The following is a 20,052-nucleotide window of genomic DNA, read 5'->3' as shown; positions in this document are numbered from 1 at the left end:
AGGTGGAACATTCTGTAGATGTCTGTTAAACTTGTTTTGTCCAGCTCCTCATTTAGGCTTATTGTGTTCTTGTTCATTCTTTGTTTTGTTGATCTGTCCATTTGTGTAAGGGTATTAAATTTTATTAGCATGACTGTGTTGTAATATTCTTTAATTCTACTATTAACTATTGTAATATGTTGGTATTCCACTACTTGGCTCATATATAGTTACGACTGTTATTTCTTCTTGTTCAATTAGTCCTTTACTCATAATATGACATTTGTCTCTGTAGATTATCTTTTTTTAATTGGAGTCTATTTTATCTGTTATAAATATAGTTGGTGCTGAGTTTTTCACTGTCGTTTGCTTGTATGACTATCTTCCAGCCTTAACTCTTGAAGTCACTGCTTGTCTTTGTTAATAAAATCGGTTTCTATAAACAACAGAAGGTTGGATTTTGTTTTGAAATTCATTCAGCTGCTTTGCACCTTTTGATTGGTGAATTGAGGCCATTTACCCTAAGGTGATTATTGAGACATAAACACGCTTATTACCACTTTGTTATGTTTTTGTTTCTTTCTTTATTGGTGGGGGGGTCTTTTTTGGGGGGGGCATTCCCATTGTCTTACATGTTACTTCTATTAATTTGTTCAAGAGTTCTGCTGAGGTGAGCACACCAAGAGGCTATTTGTGTTATCCATTGTGTGGGGTCAGGGATGAGAGGTTTCACCAAAGACAGTGTGGAACAGAATAGGCAGATTGACTGAAACGCACTGCTGAGAGGAGCAGCAGGGAAGACAGCAGAGTTCTGCCACACAATGTGGGTCAGCTCCTTGGAATCACCTAGGGTCACCAAGTGCTGTGGGCAGCTTCACAGTGCTGCCCTTTAACCCCTTGCACCACCAGAGAAAGCCCTGTTTTCACTTTTTAGTTCTTTTTTCTCCCCTTTGTTATTCATTTGTGTGTTCAACATTGTGCTTTCAAGCTCACTGGTTATCTTCATTGCTTCTGTTTGTCTGTTGTTGAGGCCTTCAATTGTATTTTTTAAATTTAGTTATTTCTTAGCTCCATTACTCCTAATTCAACTGTCATACCTTGTCTTTATCTGTATCCTTTTGCTATCTTGTATCTTCTGGGTTTTTGCTTTGTTTTTGTTGCTTGGCTGTTTTTCAAGCTCTATAGGCTTTGTTATAACTTTTACCTTGGACTCCTGTTCAGTCATGTTCTTTTTTTTTTTTTAAAGATTTATTTATTTATGAATACAAAACTGAGTACAGGTGTGGTGAGAGGATACACTAGATTGTGGGGTCCCACTGGCTTGCCTTACAGTCTCTTTCAGTTGTTCTGCCTCCTGCTATCCTTACGACCTCAATCTCAAGATAAAAATCACTATTGACTTTTGCGGTTCTGAGATCACAGCTAATAGAAGTCACTTGTTCTTTTAAGCAAGATAAGTTTGTCTACATATGGCTGTTAGTGATAGATCCATGTTAGTTCATTGATTTAAAACAAGGACAGTTGAATATATCTATGATTTCCATTGATCCCATAAATGCTCTTTAATTGCTTGCATAGATTTTTTTAAAGGTTTTTGAAATGCTGAAAGTAAATCTTTTAAGTAGATCAACTGGAAAAATAGAAACTTAAAAACTGAGTAGAAAAATTACAGTTGAACTATCCAGTTTCTTAAGTAATATTGAAAAGCAAAGTTTCAAATATCATTCTTGTATGAAAATATGTATGTATGGTATAGATACACTTTATCTTTTAATATAATTGTACTCTAGTAAAAATAGAAAATAAACTGAGTTCAGTAGAGTTCTTTTAGACTGATGGGGGTCAAGCTTTCTCAGATTGACTTGGCATTAAATGAAAGTTATGAGGAAGGATATATCCAGATCAGTTAAGATGGCTTAGTGCCAGTAAGCACTAGGTCATCTCAATATGGACTCAGGAAGACAGATAAAAGAGAGTCCCTGAGCCCTGGGGGGATTTTTCAGGCTTCCATTCTCTCTCCAGGAACCAGTCACACAAGCACACCAGACAGGGAGGCAATCAAGCCTTCCAGACCCCCATTTGTATTTATTTATTATGATAGTTTGTTTTTACATTATTTTGTGCCTTTTTTCATCTCACCTGTAATCCCCGTGGACTTCCCATCACCAAATCACCGATGTGCCATTACCATAGTCCTGTGCACTTCCCCCACCCTCCATTTTTGATCCCATTCCCCACTCCACCCCCACAAAATGTCTCTGGTATATAGTTGTTCATTATTATTTTTTTCCCTCCCTGATCCTTTATGCTGTGAGTGAAACCATCCAGTATTTTTCCTTTTCTTTCTGCCTTATTTCACTAAGCATGATCCCTTCCAGCTCCATCCATGTTGCTGCAAAAGACATGAGTTTATCTTTTTTGATTACTAATTGCATTGTGAATATGTAATATTGCATTGTGTATATGTATCACATCTTTTTTTTTTATTAAAAGATTTATTTATTTGTGCATACAGAACTGGGGTACAGGCCAGAGGCTCAGGGGTGGAGAGAGGCTTCACCAGAGACAGAGTGGGGAGCAGAACAGGCAGATCGACGAAGTACACTGCTGAGGGGAGCAGCAGGAGGGTCAGGAGAGGTCTGCCACGCCATGTGGTCTCCTCCGGGGCAGGCGGGGATCGAACTCATGTGGAAGTGGCTTTAGCTTCTCAGTGCAGTGCTTTAACCCGCTGCGCCACCAGGGAGGGCCATATGACATCTTTTTAATTCTGTCATCTACTTTTGAGCATTTGGGATGACTCTATGTCTTTCCTATTGTAAATAAAGCAGCAATAAACATGACCCCCATGAAATTTTACTCTTTGGGCTCTCTCTGGCATTCTCTTGTAGTCACTTTGCTCATCATGTCATAGCTGTCTCCTGTAGCCATCCTTGAATCCCTGACCTCTAGGCTCAGGAATGCACACTTAGTCATGCCCACACCACTACTCCAGGTGTCTGCAATCAGGCCTGCATGCTGCTTGCCCATGCTCCCAAGCGCCTTCTGCATCAACACAGACAAACCAGGGTAATAGCCACAGAGGCTAAGTGGCATCACAGTGTCTGATTAATTCACTTACCCTACAGATGTATTAAAGTCATCATAATTCTAACAGCATATTTTATTTTTATTGATTCCTTTTTGGTATTAACATTTAGAAATGCATAAATAATCTACATTATACAATTTATACGATATGCTATACTAAATGTTATTTTAGTATGTCAGTTGCTTGTCTCCTTTAAGTAAAATCTAGATAATAAAATTGAATGAAAATGCTTCCTAAGACCAGACCTTGGTTTGTATACTCAGCACCTAGAGTAGTTAGTTGCATGTAATTGTAGGGGGCTATAGATATTTAATGAATGAATAAAGGATGAGTGCTGAAATCAGCTACAGATGGAGCAATACACTGAAATATGCCCACAAGGTTTAGATCATAGGTGATTATGAAAGTTTGAAGCCAGGATGGCTAATGAAATAGATAATTAAAAATTCAGTTCCAGGGACTAAAATGAGCACCAGGAAGATTCAAGTTATGGGAATATTTTTCTTTTTTCAAGAATAGAAAATTCTAGCACCAAAGAATAGTCTCTTAAATATTTTTGAATGAGAAGTTCTTCCCAGAAGACCAAAAGAAATAATTTGACTGAGAATGCCTGAGTCATCTCAGTCAATCTAGTCCTTCCTGGTGGTGCAACAGGTTAAAGCACAGCACTAAGAAGCTATCGAGGTCACTGCAACACAAGTTCTATCTCCAGCCAGGGGGGTGACCCACATGGTGTGACAGACCTTTCCTGACCTTCCCGCTGCTCCCCTCAGCAGTATATTTCAGTCCATCTGCCTGTCCTGCTCCCCACTCTGTCTCTTGTGAATCCCCTGCACCTCTCACCTGTAACCCAGTTCTGTATGTATAAATAAATAAATATTAAAAAAAAACACAAAAAAAGGAATAGACAAAACAAAACAAAACAAGTCCTTGGTATCTGACTTGAATCAGAACTGACTACTAGAAATAAAGGGGTGAAGGACAAAAAGATACTAATACACCATGGTAGATGATTACCAGAGCTTTACTGATGGTATGATAATGTATATATATTTTTTAAGATTTTCTTATTTTTGCATACAGAACTGGGGTACAAGCCAGAGGTGCAGGGGCGGTGAGAGGATTCACCAGAGATAGAGCAGGGAGCAGATCAGGCAGATCAACGAAGTACACTGCTGAAAGGAGCAGCGGGCAAGTCAGGAGAGGTCTGCTGCGCCAAGATAATGTAATTTTTAGAGCAGTGAACTTCTACCCCTAAATTCTATAATGTGTTTTAAATCATTGTTAACTCAATAAACATAATTAAGGGGGAAAAATTTCCCATGCAAACCATACATGCTTTTTACCATGCTCTCAAACTGAACTTTGGGGTCTTGCTTACTCATTCGTTCAAGTGCATTTTAAAGCTAGTTCCAAGTAATTCTTGGTCAGAAGGCATGCCCTGAGCCCAGCTCTCTGTGGAGGTAGGTTGATTTTCTTATATTTCTTTGTTAGGCTACTCAATGATCATAAAAGGGAGCCAGTCATATTCCATTTATTTAGAGTTGCTCTAGTATTTTATTGTGCACTTAAAACAGTCGTTCTTTAAAAATTTTGTAACATACATGACCTTGAAGATTAATACTTATCGAAAGTTTGACAGCAGGAATATACTTTGAGATTTGCCTTTTGAATAAGTTGCCTATTCATTCCTTTCCATGTAATTGAATCTATGCCTATGCAAAAATAGGCTATAGGAAAAAAAAAATATTTTGGCTGTACATGGACTACTTTCTCTGACCCCATTTTAATTCAGTAAATGTTTACTTGCCAGGCACTGTACTCAGTGCTAGGATGTAGAAATCAACAAAAACATAAATTCCCTGCATTCAAGGGAATTGTATCTAGGGCAGGGCCTACCTATTAGTTATTGCTATTTAATAAACTACCCCCAAATTAATCATCTTAAAAACAATCATTATTTTTAGAGGTTTCCAAGCATAAGACTTAGAGGTAGCTTAACTAGGTCAGCTGGAGCAATCGGGGCCATTCTGGTGACTTGGCACTGGCCCACGTATTGCTCATCCTCTTGTAACCTAGCTTAGGCATGTTCACACTGCAGTGGCCATAAGGGAGTGAGAAGCCCTATTATTGTGCAAGTGCTTTTCAAGCTATGCTTACATCACAGCTGCTAGTATCTCATTGGCCTGAGCAAGTCGCACAATTAAAGGTGGCACAAAGGATGGGACTACCACCCCACCCACAATGTAAGAACTACCCAACATTAAATGACAAGCTACAAAGAGAGGGATAAAATCATGAGCCTGTACTGAAATTATTACAGAAGGAGACAGAAAGTAAACATTATGAGAGTTCTTGTTAAGTACTATAAAGAAAAATAGAGAATGGAGATGATGACAAGGAGTGGAGGCATCCTATTTTTAATAAGGTAGTCAGGGAACAGCTCTTTATTAGAGGATATTGGAAAAGAAACATTAGTGTGAGGAAGTATTACTTAGGGAATATGAAGCTATAAGAAAAAATAAAGAATGAGTGAAATAAGGGAATAAACAAAAGCAAGAACAAGAAGAGGATATGGTGGGGCAAACTGGGGAGGGAGCCAGTGGTATATGGTAAAAGATTATGGGTACTCTGAGGTGGGTGGACTGTGGTGGGGTATACTTGATGATGTGTGACTCTATTCCTTAGAATCATAGATGGTAATGTCAACCAGTGTTACCACAAATAATTAATTATTTAAAAAAAAAAGAAGCTAGGATTACCAAAAAATTAGTGAAAAGGGGAGTCAGCAGCAAAGTATGACGTCTGTTCCCATTAACTCATATGAATGCATGGCCACTTTTAAGCATTAATTTAAGATGTCTTCAGGATCGAAAAGACACACAAACTTCACTTTCTGCTCACAGCTGTCTACAGGACCTCTTATCTGAGATGACAACAGAATTTCAACTTGATGCCGTCATCTATTTGCCTTTTTTTTTTCTAAAGATTTATTTAATTATTCATATAGAACTGGGGTACAGGCCAGAGATGCAGAGGGTGAGAGGATTCACCAGAGACAGGGTGGGGAACAGAACAGGGAGATCGACGAAGTACACTGCTGAGGGGAGCAGTGGGCGGGTCAGGAGGGGTCTGCCGCGCCATGTGGGTCACCTCCGGGGCAGGCGGGAATCGAACTCATGCGGAAGTGGCTTTAGCTTCTTAGTGCAGTGCTTTAACTCGCTGCACCACTAGGGAGGGCCCTGTTTGCCTTTTTACTGAAAATAATGCTGAATCTTATACAATTAGGAAAAAGTCATATAGTTCATTCTGGGGATAGCATAGCCACTAAAAGATACATGGTAATTATATACCTCAGTTATTTTTTTTTTAACATCTTCAAAAACCAGCTCAAACGCTTGACAGAACCAATTAATAGCATTAAATCTTTACTTAGGAACTGATCCAGTTACAATCAATACTGGTAGAAGAAATGTAGGGAAATTTCTATTCAATAATGGGAAATTACAGTCAATTGTCATTTTTAAAAAGAAATGAATCTGCATGAAAAGTAAGACAATGTTCAGTATGGCATAATACTCTAATGGGAGCAAAAACAACCAAGGTTAGAAGTAAGTGGCTAAAAATGTCATAAATGAATTATTTATTTTAATTGTTGACAGAATTACTGATCTTAGTTGGATATATGTTTAAGATTTAATTTAGAAAATACTTAAAAATTGGAAGTATAACCACTATGACTTAAAAAGAGATTATTTTAAAAATTTGCTTTATTTAGAAAGATTTTATGTCAAAGATTCCACTAGGTGGTGCTCTTTTAATTTCTTTTAAAAGAAAACTGAAATTGTTTGAATCAGTAGCTGATGCCTGATTCAACTAATTTAATGTTCACAAAACCAAATTAGTACTTCTGACTCAGAATGTCCTTGGATATAAAAAACAGAGTGTATAATCTAGGAACAGTATATATGTGATAATTGATGAAACTGCTTTTATTAGCAGGAGAGAAACATCATGATTACTTCTAAGGAGGAAATTCTGGGAATATTGTATGTGTGCTCTGAAAAGTAAGGTTTTACATGATGTGTATGTTGAAAAATTTTAGACATCATATTTTCCTTAATATATAATAAATGTTGAAATACTTTATATGAAAATACTACTTGAGTATATGCAGCTGAAATGTGTCTTTTTGTATTATTAAACTATTCTCCATTTTGTGGTGTTGTATGTGAATTATACATATACATATGAATGTGTGTATATATTTTCTATACAATCCAACTCCACATAACATAAAGATTTTTTTTTATTAAAATATCTAAGCATATTACAGCTTCCATATCACATCTCTACATGGCACTTGTATACAGAACAGGGGTGAAGGGGTGTATTTTCACATATCCTCAAAGCATGTATAAGTATACATATTTATAATATTTTGTCTTATCAAGTAATAATATGTGCTGTCAACATTTATACACCAAAAAAGTTTTATATATAATTTATTAAGTACTTATTTACAGATTAGTTTATTTCCAGTTAAGCAGTTGTTAAATAAAGACTGCAAAGACAAACTATGCTTAAAGCAGCAAGAGACTATGGAGGTAAATGGTTTATTTATGGATCAGTTAAGATTCTTATCAAAAATGTTATAGTGTGAAGATAAAAGCATATATAGAGCAAAAAGAGCTTATATACTGCAAAAATACAAAAATAATATGGACATTTGAGTTAATGAATCCAAAAATGAATCTATTTTAATACTAACTGTGTGAATTTAAGTACTTGTAGTTGTTGACATAAACTTCATCTTCTAAATAAAAGCACTCTCTGGTACATGGTACATTCAAATTTGCTAATAACTCTTTTAGTTATCAAAATCTATTCTTTTTTAATGATTTTGGCGAGATATTTCCAGGTAGGTAAATCTAAAGTCCTTGCAAGTATTCTAATAGCTAAATTCGGTTGTGTTTTCTTTGTTTTTGTCTGGCTTGATATTGCTGCAATTTTGATATTATTGACAACCACTTCTTCCTATTAATGCTTTGAGGATTTATGAGTTACCCACTCCAGGTCACTGGCTTCTGTACTAGGCCTTGCTCATTTCAATCAGCTTTTCCCTAAATGAGAATGTTCCTCTACTGTTAAATCCTTGGGCTTTGGTTTTCTATCTCTACATTTCTTCACTCCTAAGTGTAATTCACACACTGAATATCAATAGTTGTTCTGTATACATAACTCTCACATGTCCATCTTTGTCCTAGATTCTCATTGGAACCTCATTTCTTTTCTTTTTTTTTTCTTAAAGATTTATTTACTTACTAAGCATATAGAACTGGGGTACAGACGCGGTGAGAGGATTCATCAAAGACAGAGTGGGGAGCAGAACAGGTAGACTGATGAAGTACACTGCTGATGGGAGCACCAGGTGAGAAAGGATAGCTCTGCCTCACCATGCGGATCACCTCCTGGGCAGGGGATCAAACTCACAATGAAGTGGCTGCAGTTAGATTGCAGTGCTGCGCTTTAACCTGCTGTGCCACTAGGGAGGACCCAGGAAGCTCATTTCTTAACCTCTTGCTATTGCTAGACAAATTATACTGGGTCCTAGAGAATTTCCTCTAGATTTTAACTCTCACAGAACATAGTAAATACTGAACTCCTCATCATCTGCTATAAAACGAATGACTTGTTTTCACTTACAATTTACCGTGAATGACAATGTGGGTATTACCTTACTTATCTCTTCTACTACAGTTTCTAAGGCTTATAAATTCCACCTTGATGACTTCCATTTCATGTATGCCTTTCAGTTGTGATGACCTAGTTATGGTTCAAAATTACCTCCTGTCTCAGTCTTACCACTGGTTCTCTTGCTTTTCTAAGTCTGGGCTTCCCGCCCACCCCCAGCCTGATTAGTGCCTTTTACCTGTAGGTTTCAGTTTATTTGCATTAACAGATAAAGTGGCTAGCAAAGCAGAGTGGCAGGGCCAGCACTAGAACCACACATTGAAGTAGTTCAGGCTTTGGAGAAGAGTCACCAAAATCCCACACATACAGAGTCATATACTCTTCAGTCCTGTCAGTGGTTCACAGAGGAAGGACAGAGAATAGAAGCAGGATATTGAGAGAGTTGTTAATATTCCCAAATTCAGATAGATAGAGGGGTTATATCAGGGAGGTCTTTCAAAGCCTCTCTAAATGCAGATTGACTCAGAAATGGGAACCTGAACTGAAACACACTAAGAGAGGTGGTGATATCAGTGGACTTAGCTTGTTCCAAGCTGCCTCACCCCACTGCCCATATGCCACAGGACAACTAAAAAGACTCAATACCGCCTAGGGGAAGCCTGTCTTCTGCATCCTTCATCTTAACCCACCTCACACTTCATTCCCTGACCTATCCTGGATTATCTGAGACCTTGACCCATGGGCTCATTACCTATTTATAGACTGGCATTTGCTGCCACTCTTGATACTTAATCTGCCCTTGGATGCTGAGCTGGCTTCTCTTCTCACCCACATTTGGCATTTATTCTTTTTGAAGATACTACTTTCTTCTTGTAGCCAAACATCTCCCTTGGAACAGAATCAACTGCAGGTCTTGACTTGGCTCCCTCATAGAAAGAGGCACATGCAGAGCTATTAATTAGATGTAAAATTGTAAGTATTGCAGTGAAAGTTAGAGTCCTAGGTAGAGGTAGTTATTGAAGGAAGAGGATACATCCCCAAGGGTTGAGTGAAAAAGGAATAGATTTGGAAACATGCAAGAGGCACATAAAGCTGAAACTCAGACCTCTCTAGAGGGAGGATGTTGGGCTAATGCCTGTGTCTTTGAGTTCTCAGAGGCAAATGTTAGAAGGTGACCATGCAATTGGTTCTATTGTCACTGTATGTTGAGATAATACTGAGTTTGTAAATGTTGCAGAAATGCAAGTGTTTCAGGTGCTGTAGGGGATCCGCCACTGTCTGGGTAAAGAAGGGTTTCAGAGGTGCCGCACTAGGAAAGTAGACAAGAAGCCCCAAAGGAGCAAGTCCCTTTTCCTCCTCTAGCCATGTCTAGCACCACTGTGTGGAGGGCCTACCTAGGAGCCAGCCGCCTACCTGAATGTGCTATGTAGAGTGTGCTCTGGTATCAGAGGGGAAGATAAAATAGGGTGGGTTTGGAGCGGATTGGAAATAATTCAATGCCTGCTAGGGATCCCTTTCTGCCTTCCAGAGATATTGATTGTCTAGCCTGTAAAACAATGAGCAAAATAAAATAAAAATTTTTAGAAACCTTTCTTCTCAAATAGCTTGCATTATATCACACAGAATAGAGTGGTTTAAGTGCCCTAAAGGAATTTAAATAAAATAGGGATGAGGATGACAGTGCAGAGGGGTGGAGAGGGCAGGTATCACTCTTAACCAGTGTGTTCAGGGAAAGACTGAGAAGATAACAGGGGAACAAAAACGGAGGAAGTGGAGTCAAGTCAAACATGCGAAGGAAAGAGCATTCTAGATAAGGGTACGGGGAGGGGCAGGCCATTGTGCAGGGCTTTATCTGCCATCCTGAGGGCTGTGGCCTGGCCGGGGTGATACTGGCAGCACATTTGCAGCTTTGGGGCCAGAAGTGACATGATCTGAGTTATGATTTCGAAGGACCCTTTTGGGAACTAATTTTTTGCGATTAGATCATCCTCCCTGAATTCACCTCAGTCCTGCCAATAGTTCTCTGTCTTGAGTCTTGTGTTCTCCATGTGTCACTTTCCTCTCTGCACCTGCCAGTCACGTCAGTGGTAGGTCCCAGCCAAGATCTGTTGCCTCTCCTCTAAGGACTGCAACTTCTAAACAGTCACAACTTCTGCTTTGCTTTTTGGGTTTTTTGTTTGTTTGGTTGGTTAATCCTCTGTCTCTGTGAGTCTTTCTTGGTAAATTAACTTACTTCTCTAGAGGTATGTTGTAGGGGAGCAAAATGTGCCTTTTTGGCAGGAAGGTTATTTTAGGCTGATTATTTATATGAAACAGAAGACTCAAGAACTTTTTCCTTTTACCTCCCCTTAAAAGTCTAAAAGAACTTCGAGTGATAATTTTAATGTAGTGTAAACAGACTTATAATAATAGATTCAGGGAAATTTTGAATGTTAAAAAAATCAGTGGCACTTAAAAAAAAAAAAAAGCCAATGTCTTCATACCAGGCTCTGTTATCTTGTGTCTAGCTAACTCAAGGACTTGTTAAAAACAGAACAAAACAACTTAAATGCCTGTTCCAGGGAAAGCTTTCATAGGAGCTAATATAAATCTCAGCTGAACTGGGGATGGGAGGTGGACTTAGCAAGCCTTTTTTCTTCAAAGTCCTCTCTTGTCTCTGTTTCTTCATAACATGGCAACCATTTGTTTACCAACATTTACTCTTCCCATTTTTCTATGAATTGCCTTCCTTTGAAATCCTAGGGTCCCCGTTTTCCCTAGTTTAGAAGAGTATATAACCCTCATTTGACTGACTCTCAGGGAACCCCACTTTTTTGTGGGACTGCGATACATTCAAGTCTAACATTTTTTTAGATTTCAGAGTATTTGTTTTTAAATTCTACTTTTTTTAATTGTAGTAATTTCAGTTGATAACACTATATATAATTCAGAGGCCCAGGTTCGTACGAATTCAGATGTATGTTAGGTATGTACACCATACCTACCACCAAGGTACCTGTAGTCCTCCACTTGGTCCATTGGGCCCCTCCATACTCTACTCTTCACTTCTCCTTCCCCTATTGGTAGCCTCAGATTTCTAGGATTTGTTTTGGTTTGGTTTTGTCTGTTCCTTTATTTTCTTTTTCTATATCCCATATATGAGTAAAATCACTTGGTATTTGTCTTTCTATTTCTGATTTACTTCACTTAGCATAATCCCATCCATGTTGTAACCAATTGCAAAATTTCACACACACACACATACGTGGATTCAACTTGTCTGTCATCAGGTATTTAGGTATTTAGGTTGTTTCCATAATTTAGCTGTTGTAAATTATGCTGCAATGAACATAGGAGTGCAAATATTCCTTCAAATTAGTGTTTTGCATTCTTTGGATCGGAGAGAGATTGCTAGATAATATGGTACATCTATTTTTATTATTCTGAGAGATCTCCATATTGCTTTCCATGGGAAACTGACACTAACAGTGTACAAAGTTCCTTTTCTCCACATCCTCACTAACACTTGTTCTGTTTTGTGTGTGTGTGTGTGTGTGTGTGTAAGTTTTCTAATCATACCCATCTGTATATTTTCTTTGGAAAAGAGCTTTTATTTAGCTCTTCTGTCCATTTTCTTTGACTGGGTTATTTTTTCCCCTTGTGTTGAGTTGTATTTTTCTACTTTTAATCTGTCCTTTTTTTACAGAGTGTGTCAGTCAAGCACCACCCCTACAATGTTCAGCCTTGTGAGAGTTAGGGTGGCTTTATAACCAACATTTTTCATTTTTCAACAAATATGTATGGAAACACTTTTTTTAAAAAAAAAAAAGATTTACTTATTTGTGCATACAGAACTGGGGTACAGGTCAGAGGCTCAGGGGCAGCAAGAGGCTTCACCAGAGACAGAGTGGGGAGCAGAACAGGCAGAATGATGAAGTACACTGCTGAGGGGAGCAGCAGGCGGGCCAGGAGAGGTCTGCCACGCCATGTGGTCACCTCCGGGGCAGGTGGGAATCAAACTCATGCGGAAGGGGCTTTAGCTTCCCAGTGCAGTGCTTTAACCCGCTGCGCCACCAGGGAGGGCCTGGAAACTCTGTTTTTTAAAGAGCTCACATAGTTACTGAGGACACAGCAGTATACTATACTGGTGTATGAATGATCCAGTTGCTCCACTTCTCAACAGCAGTTGGTGTTACACTTTTTTTTTTTTTTTTTTTAGCTATGCTGTCTGTATATCCTCTTTAGGAAATGACTTGACTGTTCAAGTCTGGCAAGCTTTTGAAAGTTCACATGCATTTCTATACCAAGGTTGTGACCTTGCTCTCTGTTCCTTGAAAAGCGATTTGCCCAGTACATTATAAAAACACTATAAAACTACATAATGTAATAACATTTTTGACATATTCCTCTTCACTAGATTAGAGGAATAAATTAAGTTTTACCTTTTTTCTTTTAATGTTTCCAGTGTACACCATATAGTTAAATGTAATAAAATTCAATTTCCTTTGCTGAAATCTCCAAAGCTTATTTTTTTTTTAAACTAAATGCATTTAAATTAATGTGGCTAGGAGAACTATTGGTATATTTAGTTTGTAGTAATCTTACTTTATACAAACAACTTTAATGTTTTTTTGGAAAAAGACCCATCATTGTAAAAAAATACACTTGAGAATAGAGAAAACATACATTACCAAAATTCTCTCAATCTGGAGATAAGCACTGTTAATCTTTGATGAGCATACTCCTACATTTTTTTCTGTATATAATATTCTTTGCAGGAGTAATTTACACTGGAAATACCAAGGGTGGAGATACACCAGTTGCTGTTGAAGAAGCATAAACAGGTCCTACCAACTGTACATTTTGAAAAATAAAATTTATTAAATCAATAAAACAAAATAGGCCCACAATTTACATAATTGTTTAAAGATTATTCTGTACCCTTGTTTCTCACAAAAGTAGTTACAGACTTTATTCCATAGGATAGGAAGTCATAGATTGTCATTATTTTAAAGTTCGGCACAGTATCCCATTGTGTGTGTGCATATATGTGTATATATGTAGGTGTGTTTACTTAACCAGCTTCCCTATTAATGGATATTTAAGTTATTTCCAGTTTTTTGCTATCGTAAATAATATTTTAATAAATGTTCTTATGGGGATAGCTTTTTTGAATTTTTACATTTATTTGCTTAATCTCTATAGAAGTGGAAGTACCAAATCAAAGATATATATGAATGTATAATTATATATATACACATATATATATATTAGTATATATGAATATGCATATATATAATTACATAGTTTGTTTACAGGCTGCTTTCAGCCTTTTAGAAAGATATGTGTCAAATTACATTTTCCTCTGCACTGCCTGAGTAAGATTGTTTCTCAAACTTTTGCTTGTGCCTCCCTTCCATTACAGTTCTCTTCCCTCTCCTTTATGTGGAATTTATCACATACAGCCAAATAATTTTTTATTGTTCTCATTTAAAATCATTTATAAACCATTAGCTGAGATAGCACAGAGCTTTGGGAGGGTATCAGTTAAATCATCTGGTATTATGTTCATCTAGCCTGTTCTTTCCTGGCCATCTTTATGGTATGGAAAGTGGTATGGTTCATTGGCTTCATTATTAAGGAAAGTGAAAAGGAGAAGCATCATATCAATGATATTTACTTGTGGACAGAGGGATTAATATTAGCAGAAAAAAACCTCAAGATTACTGCTAGACTGCCAGAATTTCAGAGATAGAAAGCAGTGACAAGTAAATTACACATAAGACATAAAATCTTACTTGCAGAATAGAGATTATTGTAAAATTGGTTAACCTTGCAGTTTAGGGTCAGTTGAAAGCTTTCTTTCTTTTTTTTTTAACTTGATCATTCAGTGAAGTGCAGCATTTATGTTATCATTTAGGAAAAAACACCTTACACTGACATTCTCAAATTTAAAGCATGGACAATTTTTGGTAGTTCTTGGACTTAGTTTTCAAGGTCCAGGAGATAGCTAGCTTAATGAGTATACTTACTCATTATGAGATAACATTAATCTTTTGCTTACAAACTTCCTGAGATGGAGTAACAACACTAGGACTGAACATAAAATAGTAATTGGGAAACATATTCATGGTATAGCACCCAACACTAGATAAGAATTCAGTTACAATATGCCTCTTACATATTTAGAATATCTTTTCATTGGTATCTTTAGACTTTGAATGCATGTAAGGCTAATTTGTCAACAGTACATTCTCCCTTCTCCAATCCACAGGAATCTTGGATGTGAGGAAACTAGTGTGAAATGTTTGCAAATTGCTACTTTTTTTTTTTTTTGGAGTGAGTTCTTTTATATTAAATATATAGTGAACAGTGGGACTTTGTAACTACTGTATATTTGATTCTTATTAATAACAATGCAATAGCAAAATACCTCATTCTATGAGGTTTTCTCCTTTTCTGGGTATGTTAGGCATACAGGTACTCTGTGGTAGATATCCATGTCTAGCCAAATGCAATAAAATCTGGTAGGATGATGGAGTGGAGTCAGTCAGACATACAGGCTCCAGCTCTATTTCTGTAGAACATTATTTACATGACCTTGGAAAACCCTTAATATTTTGGTTTCACTATCTCTAAGAGAAAGTCACTGAATTGGTGACCTAGTAAAGCTCCTTCAAATTTGCAATTAAATGAAAGTAACTTTTAAACTCATGCAAAATAAGATTTTACAGTTTTTGCCAGGCATTCTGTTCGAAGAATCAAGTTCATAAACCTTACAAAATTTGTGTGACTATGAACGAAAATTATTATACTTTAAAATGATACAAGAACTAGCAGAAAGACATTATTTGCCTTGCAAAGAGAAAAAGTTGAGAATACACCCCTACGTCCTAGATCCTTTAGAAGGTAATTACAGTTCTCCAAATTTCACATCCAGTGTTTCCGTGAAGTCAGACCTTTGGACCTATTTCTACATAAGACCAAACAGGGGTGGGGGTGGGGGGCGGGGAGGGGAAAGAGCTGCAGTTTTTATGTATTTATTTTAGGTTAGACGTTCGATTAGGGGAGGTTGAAAGCTTGCAGTATTCCTCATAGAGCGCTCAGCAGTTTCCGGATCAGTTCACTGACTGAACATGAAGGGACAGACAACTGGGGATGAAAGATCGTTTCGTGTATATAACTAGGCCAAGTAAAAAGGGTATAGCCTCAACTGCAGGAAAGGGGGATCGTGGGACTGCAATCCCTAGTTTACTATTTATTTCCCCTGCAGGTTGTGCAGCCGGGAAAGTGAAGTCGCTGCACCCGCAAGTAGTTGAGCACTCGCCCAGCGCTTGCTGGCCGGACCTGTCAGTTACAGCCGGTCAGTTACACCCAGCCAGCAAGACCCACAAATCTGACAATGCCTAGAAACCCTTAATAATGTAGGAAGCTGCTTCCTGCGACAGCCCTCCCGACGCTTCACTCCCAACTGCAGAAGGGATGGAATCCGCCCACGCCCCACGCAGGCACAGGACTCGCGTGGCGTGATTGTCTTCTCGGTTGGAGTGGCGTTCCTGGTTGGGCGTAACTGCCGCGCCCAGGCAGCGTCCGCCCCAACCCCGGCACCAGTCAGCACACTGGATGGCGGGTGGGGGCGTGGTCGGAAAAAATCTGGCGGCTCCCGGCACATCCCGTTGCCAGGCGATGGGGTAGGAGGCGGGGCCGACTAGAAGAAGAGCGGCGTGGGGGTGGGGGCCGCGCAGCCGCCCTTGTTCGCTCCCGGCCGTCGCGCCCTAATCGGCGCGGTGCTCCGCCTCCACCCTCCACCCGGGCTGCGCACGCGTGGCTCGCGGTGGGGCTGCGCGTCCGGCACCGGTGGCGCGCCAGTCACAGCCTCCTCGGAGCCGGTGAACCGAGCGGTCTCGAGGGAAGGGCGAGGCAGGGAAAACGAAGGAAGAAGGAGCTCGGGGAGCGGCCGCCAAGTCCACCGCGGCGGAGAAAAATGGTGTTCGAGTCGGTGGTCGTGGACGTGTTGAACCGGTTCTTGGGGGACTATGTGGTGAACCTGGACAAGTCCCAGCTCTCTCTGGGCATCTGGGGAGGTAACGAGACCGCGCTGTCCCCCTCTCTAGTTCCCGTCCGGGCCTTGCCTTCTTAGGGCCTCGGGCTCCGTGTACGCCCGGAGCCGCCACCTGCCGCTGCTTTTTTCGGGGTCAAATTACGTAAAACTCTCGGCAGTTCTGGGGCTGCTGCCGGCGAGTTTAAATTTCGGGGCAGGAGTGGAAGGGGTCGTGGGTGCGGGGTGTAAAGCCCCCCTTGTTTCGAGCTGGGCTCCGCAGTGGGCGCTAAGGTGCTGGAGTTCAGATTCCGACCAGGTGCCCTGTTCCGCCCCGTGTGGTCTGCTCAGCGGTGCTGGGCGCGGGGGGCGACGAGACGCACCTGCGCTGGTGCTGGGCCTGGTCATTTCCCCTCCTGGGGTTGTGACGGAGTCGGGGGGAGCCCTGGCGCGGCCGCACGCTGCCCTGCACGTGAGGGCCGGTCGCTAGGACCGAATATGTCCTCTTCTCTCACCCCACCCCCTCAGCGCCTCGCCGCGACTCCTCAACCCCATCCCTGCCAGCCTCTTGCGGTGGCTAACCCCAGAGGTTCTCTGGTCTCCCCCTTCCGTGCCAGCCTCCGGGACTCTGGGCTGCTGGGCTGAATTCGCTGAGAATAAAATGGGAAACTCGCGTGCACATTAATTCAAACGGTCGCATGTGTGATTTCAATTTACAGCCTGACTCAGGGGCGTGTAACACGGAAATATGGGTCAGTGCAAATGACTTGAGTATTTTAAGAAACTTGGTGCGCTGCGCAACAGACATCTCAGTCCTGCCAAAGACTGGGAGGAACGTGCACTTCAAGGTTGCTTAGATGCTGACAGAAGCCATACTCTGTGCGCGCTTACTCTGGTGTAGCTTTTTTTTTGAGCCTCATTTTTTTTAGTGCTTCCACCTGTTTGTTAAATACTTAAATTGGAAACACCGGTTAGAAATTAGTCTTTTTCTCAATGAAACAAATCTTCCCTGGCCAAAGTGAGGGTTAGTTTTTTGTTAAGTGTGTGTGTGTATGAAAGTGTTAATTGGCAATTTAGTTTGATACTTTTGCTTGTTCTGTTGGTATCTAGTGCCTTGGTAGAGTGTTTGCAGGAACTGGAGATACTCGTGCTAATTGAGCATCTCACTAATACCAGACACTTGCATTTTGTTTAGTTTGTGCTGTTTCCCACTGAAAGAGAACATAATAACACTTGTTAACACCTACCTCAAAAGAAGGTCGTGTTTTCCGTATGCTTTGAGTTGTAGTGGAAGTTTCTATACATTCAGGGGAGAGGTATGTGTAGGAAATCAATGGATTTGTATAAAATTTACATACAGTAAAATCGTGAATTACAGTCCTTACAAAAAAAAAAAAACTGCAAGAAGGCATGTACCAATCATCACAACAAAGAGTTAGAAAAGTTCCATCAGGGCCCCCAAGTTTTCGCTATTAGTCCCTTTGTAATTTTTCCTAGTCCTCCGCCCTTTTAGTAACCATTGACTGGTTCTTAAATCCCTAAGTTGTTTTGCCTTTTTAAAGAGTGCATGGTATTCAGTTTTGGGGGCCTAATTTCTTTTACTTCACTCCTTTCACCTACACAAATGGCATTTGAGGGTCATCCATGTGTTGTCCCAATAGTTTTTCATGCCTGTATTTTTGGGTAGTGGTTTATTATATGGGTGTACTATAAATGTTTATCTGTTCACTGAATGAAGGGCATTTCAGTTTTTATTGGTCATAAATTGAGCTGTTGTAAACATTTATTATAGGCCTTTTTGTGAGTGAATTTTTATTTCTCTTAGGTAGACCCGAATAGTGGGGTTGCAAAAGTAGTATGTTAGATAATGAGAGACTTCAGGACTGCTTGTCACAGTGGTCATAGCATTTTGTAATTGCATCAGCATTTCATGAGTTGGGTTTGTTCTGAACCCTCATTAGTATTTTCATGGAGAAGACTAAAAAGCCTTTCTAACAACCATTTGTTAAATATTGTGGTTTGAATTCGCATACTCTTGGTGATGAAAGATGTTGCGTATCTTCATGATTTTCTTTGCTATTTGTATATTTTAACTTGGTGAAATGTGTTCAGATCTTATACTCATTTTAAATTGGTGTTTTTCCTATTTTATTCACAGATGGTTAGTCTCAGTAAATTTTTTAAAAAGATTTATTTATTTGTAACTGGGGTACAGGCTGGAGTTCAGGGGCAGTGAGAGGATTCACCAGAGACAGAGTGGGAGCATAATAGGCAGATCAAGGAAGTACACTGCTGAGGGGAGCAGCGGGCAGGCCATGTGGATCACCTCCCGGGCTGGCGGGGCTCGAACTCTCGTGGAAGTGGCTTTATTTAGCTTGTTAGTGCTGTGCCACCAGGGAGGGCTCTCTTATTAAATTTTTAAAAAACTTTAAACAAATTTTACAGATACACCATTTATTTACAAAACTGTACTTTAGGGAGTATAGCTTCACACCATATGTGATGATACTTCATTCACCCACCGTAAGGGTTCTAGTGCCATGTAAACATTTAACATCACCTCCTTCGTCCATTCTGATAACCACCCGTTTTCAAAGTTAAGAGTTAATTTTGGTGTTTTGACACTTTAATTTCTTCTGTTATCTATAGTCCCAAGGGAAAGAAACCATTTAGTAATTGTGTTTCACTTTCTGACTTACTTCACTTTAGCATAGTCACCTCAAGTTCCATCGATGTTGCTGCAGGAAGCAAGATAGCTTTTTTTTTTTTTTAAAATGAGCAGTACTCCATTGAGTATATATACAACAATTACTTTATCCAGTTGTTAGTAAATGGACATTTAGGTTGATTACTTGTTGTGGCTGTTGTAAATAATTCTGCTGTGATCATATAATAATGCTTTTGTATTCTTCAGATCAATATGGTGCTTTTGCTGGGTCATATGGTATTGCTATTATGCATTTTTATGGTTTCACATCATAACAAGTCATTACATTAATTTTTGTGTCTAGTGTTGATGATCTAGGTGGAAACAACTCAAATATCTATGAACACATGAATGGCTAAACAAACTGATTTATTCATTAGTATGTAACTACATTTTTTCCCCATACCTATCCATATATCCAGTATTCATATTTATATATTATATAGAAGGAAATACACAAATCTTGAGGGTACTCTGAAGTTTGTGTACAAATATATACATGTGTAACATAAATCCTGTCAAGATACAGAATGGGATCAACCCAGAAATTTCTTCTTGATTCCAGCC

The 20,052-nt window shown here is 39.4% G+C and overlaps 1 protein-coding gene across 3 annotated transcripts in view; it reads left to right on the top strand.

Annotated features, from left to right (window-relative positions):
* The first annotated feature begins 16,585 nt into the window (after nucleotides 1–16,585).
* The window catches only part of VPS13A (vacuolar protein sorting 13 homolog A (S. cerevisiae)), a 159,579-nt gene continuing 156,112 nt past the window's right edge, over nucleotides 16,586–20,052 (top strand). For all 3 annotated transcript variants that reach the window (XM_004677556.2, XM_004677558.2, XM_004677559.2), the window contains exon 1: nucleotides 16,586–16,824. In XM_004677556.2, coding sequence (XP_004677613.1) covers nucleotides 16,725–16,824 — 100 coding nt within the window. In that variant the 5' untranslated portion in view covers nucleotides 16,586–16,724. The remainder of the gene's footprint in view (nucleotides 16,825–20,052) is intronic.

This window comes from Condylura cristata, unplaced genomic scaffold, assembly GCF_000260355.1.
Source record: "Condylura cristata isolate star-nosed mole 26May11 unplaced genomic scaffold, ConCri1.0 scaffold00006, whole genome shotgun sequence".
NCBI classification, from domain to species: domain Eukaryota; kingdom Metazoa; phylum Chordata; class Mammalia; order Eulipotyphla; family Talpidae; genus Condylura; species Condylura cristata.
The sequence above is the reverse complement of the archived record's forward strand: the minus strand, read 5'-3'. Positions and strand labels throughout refer to the sequence as shown.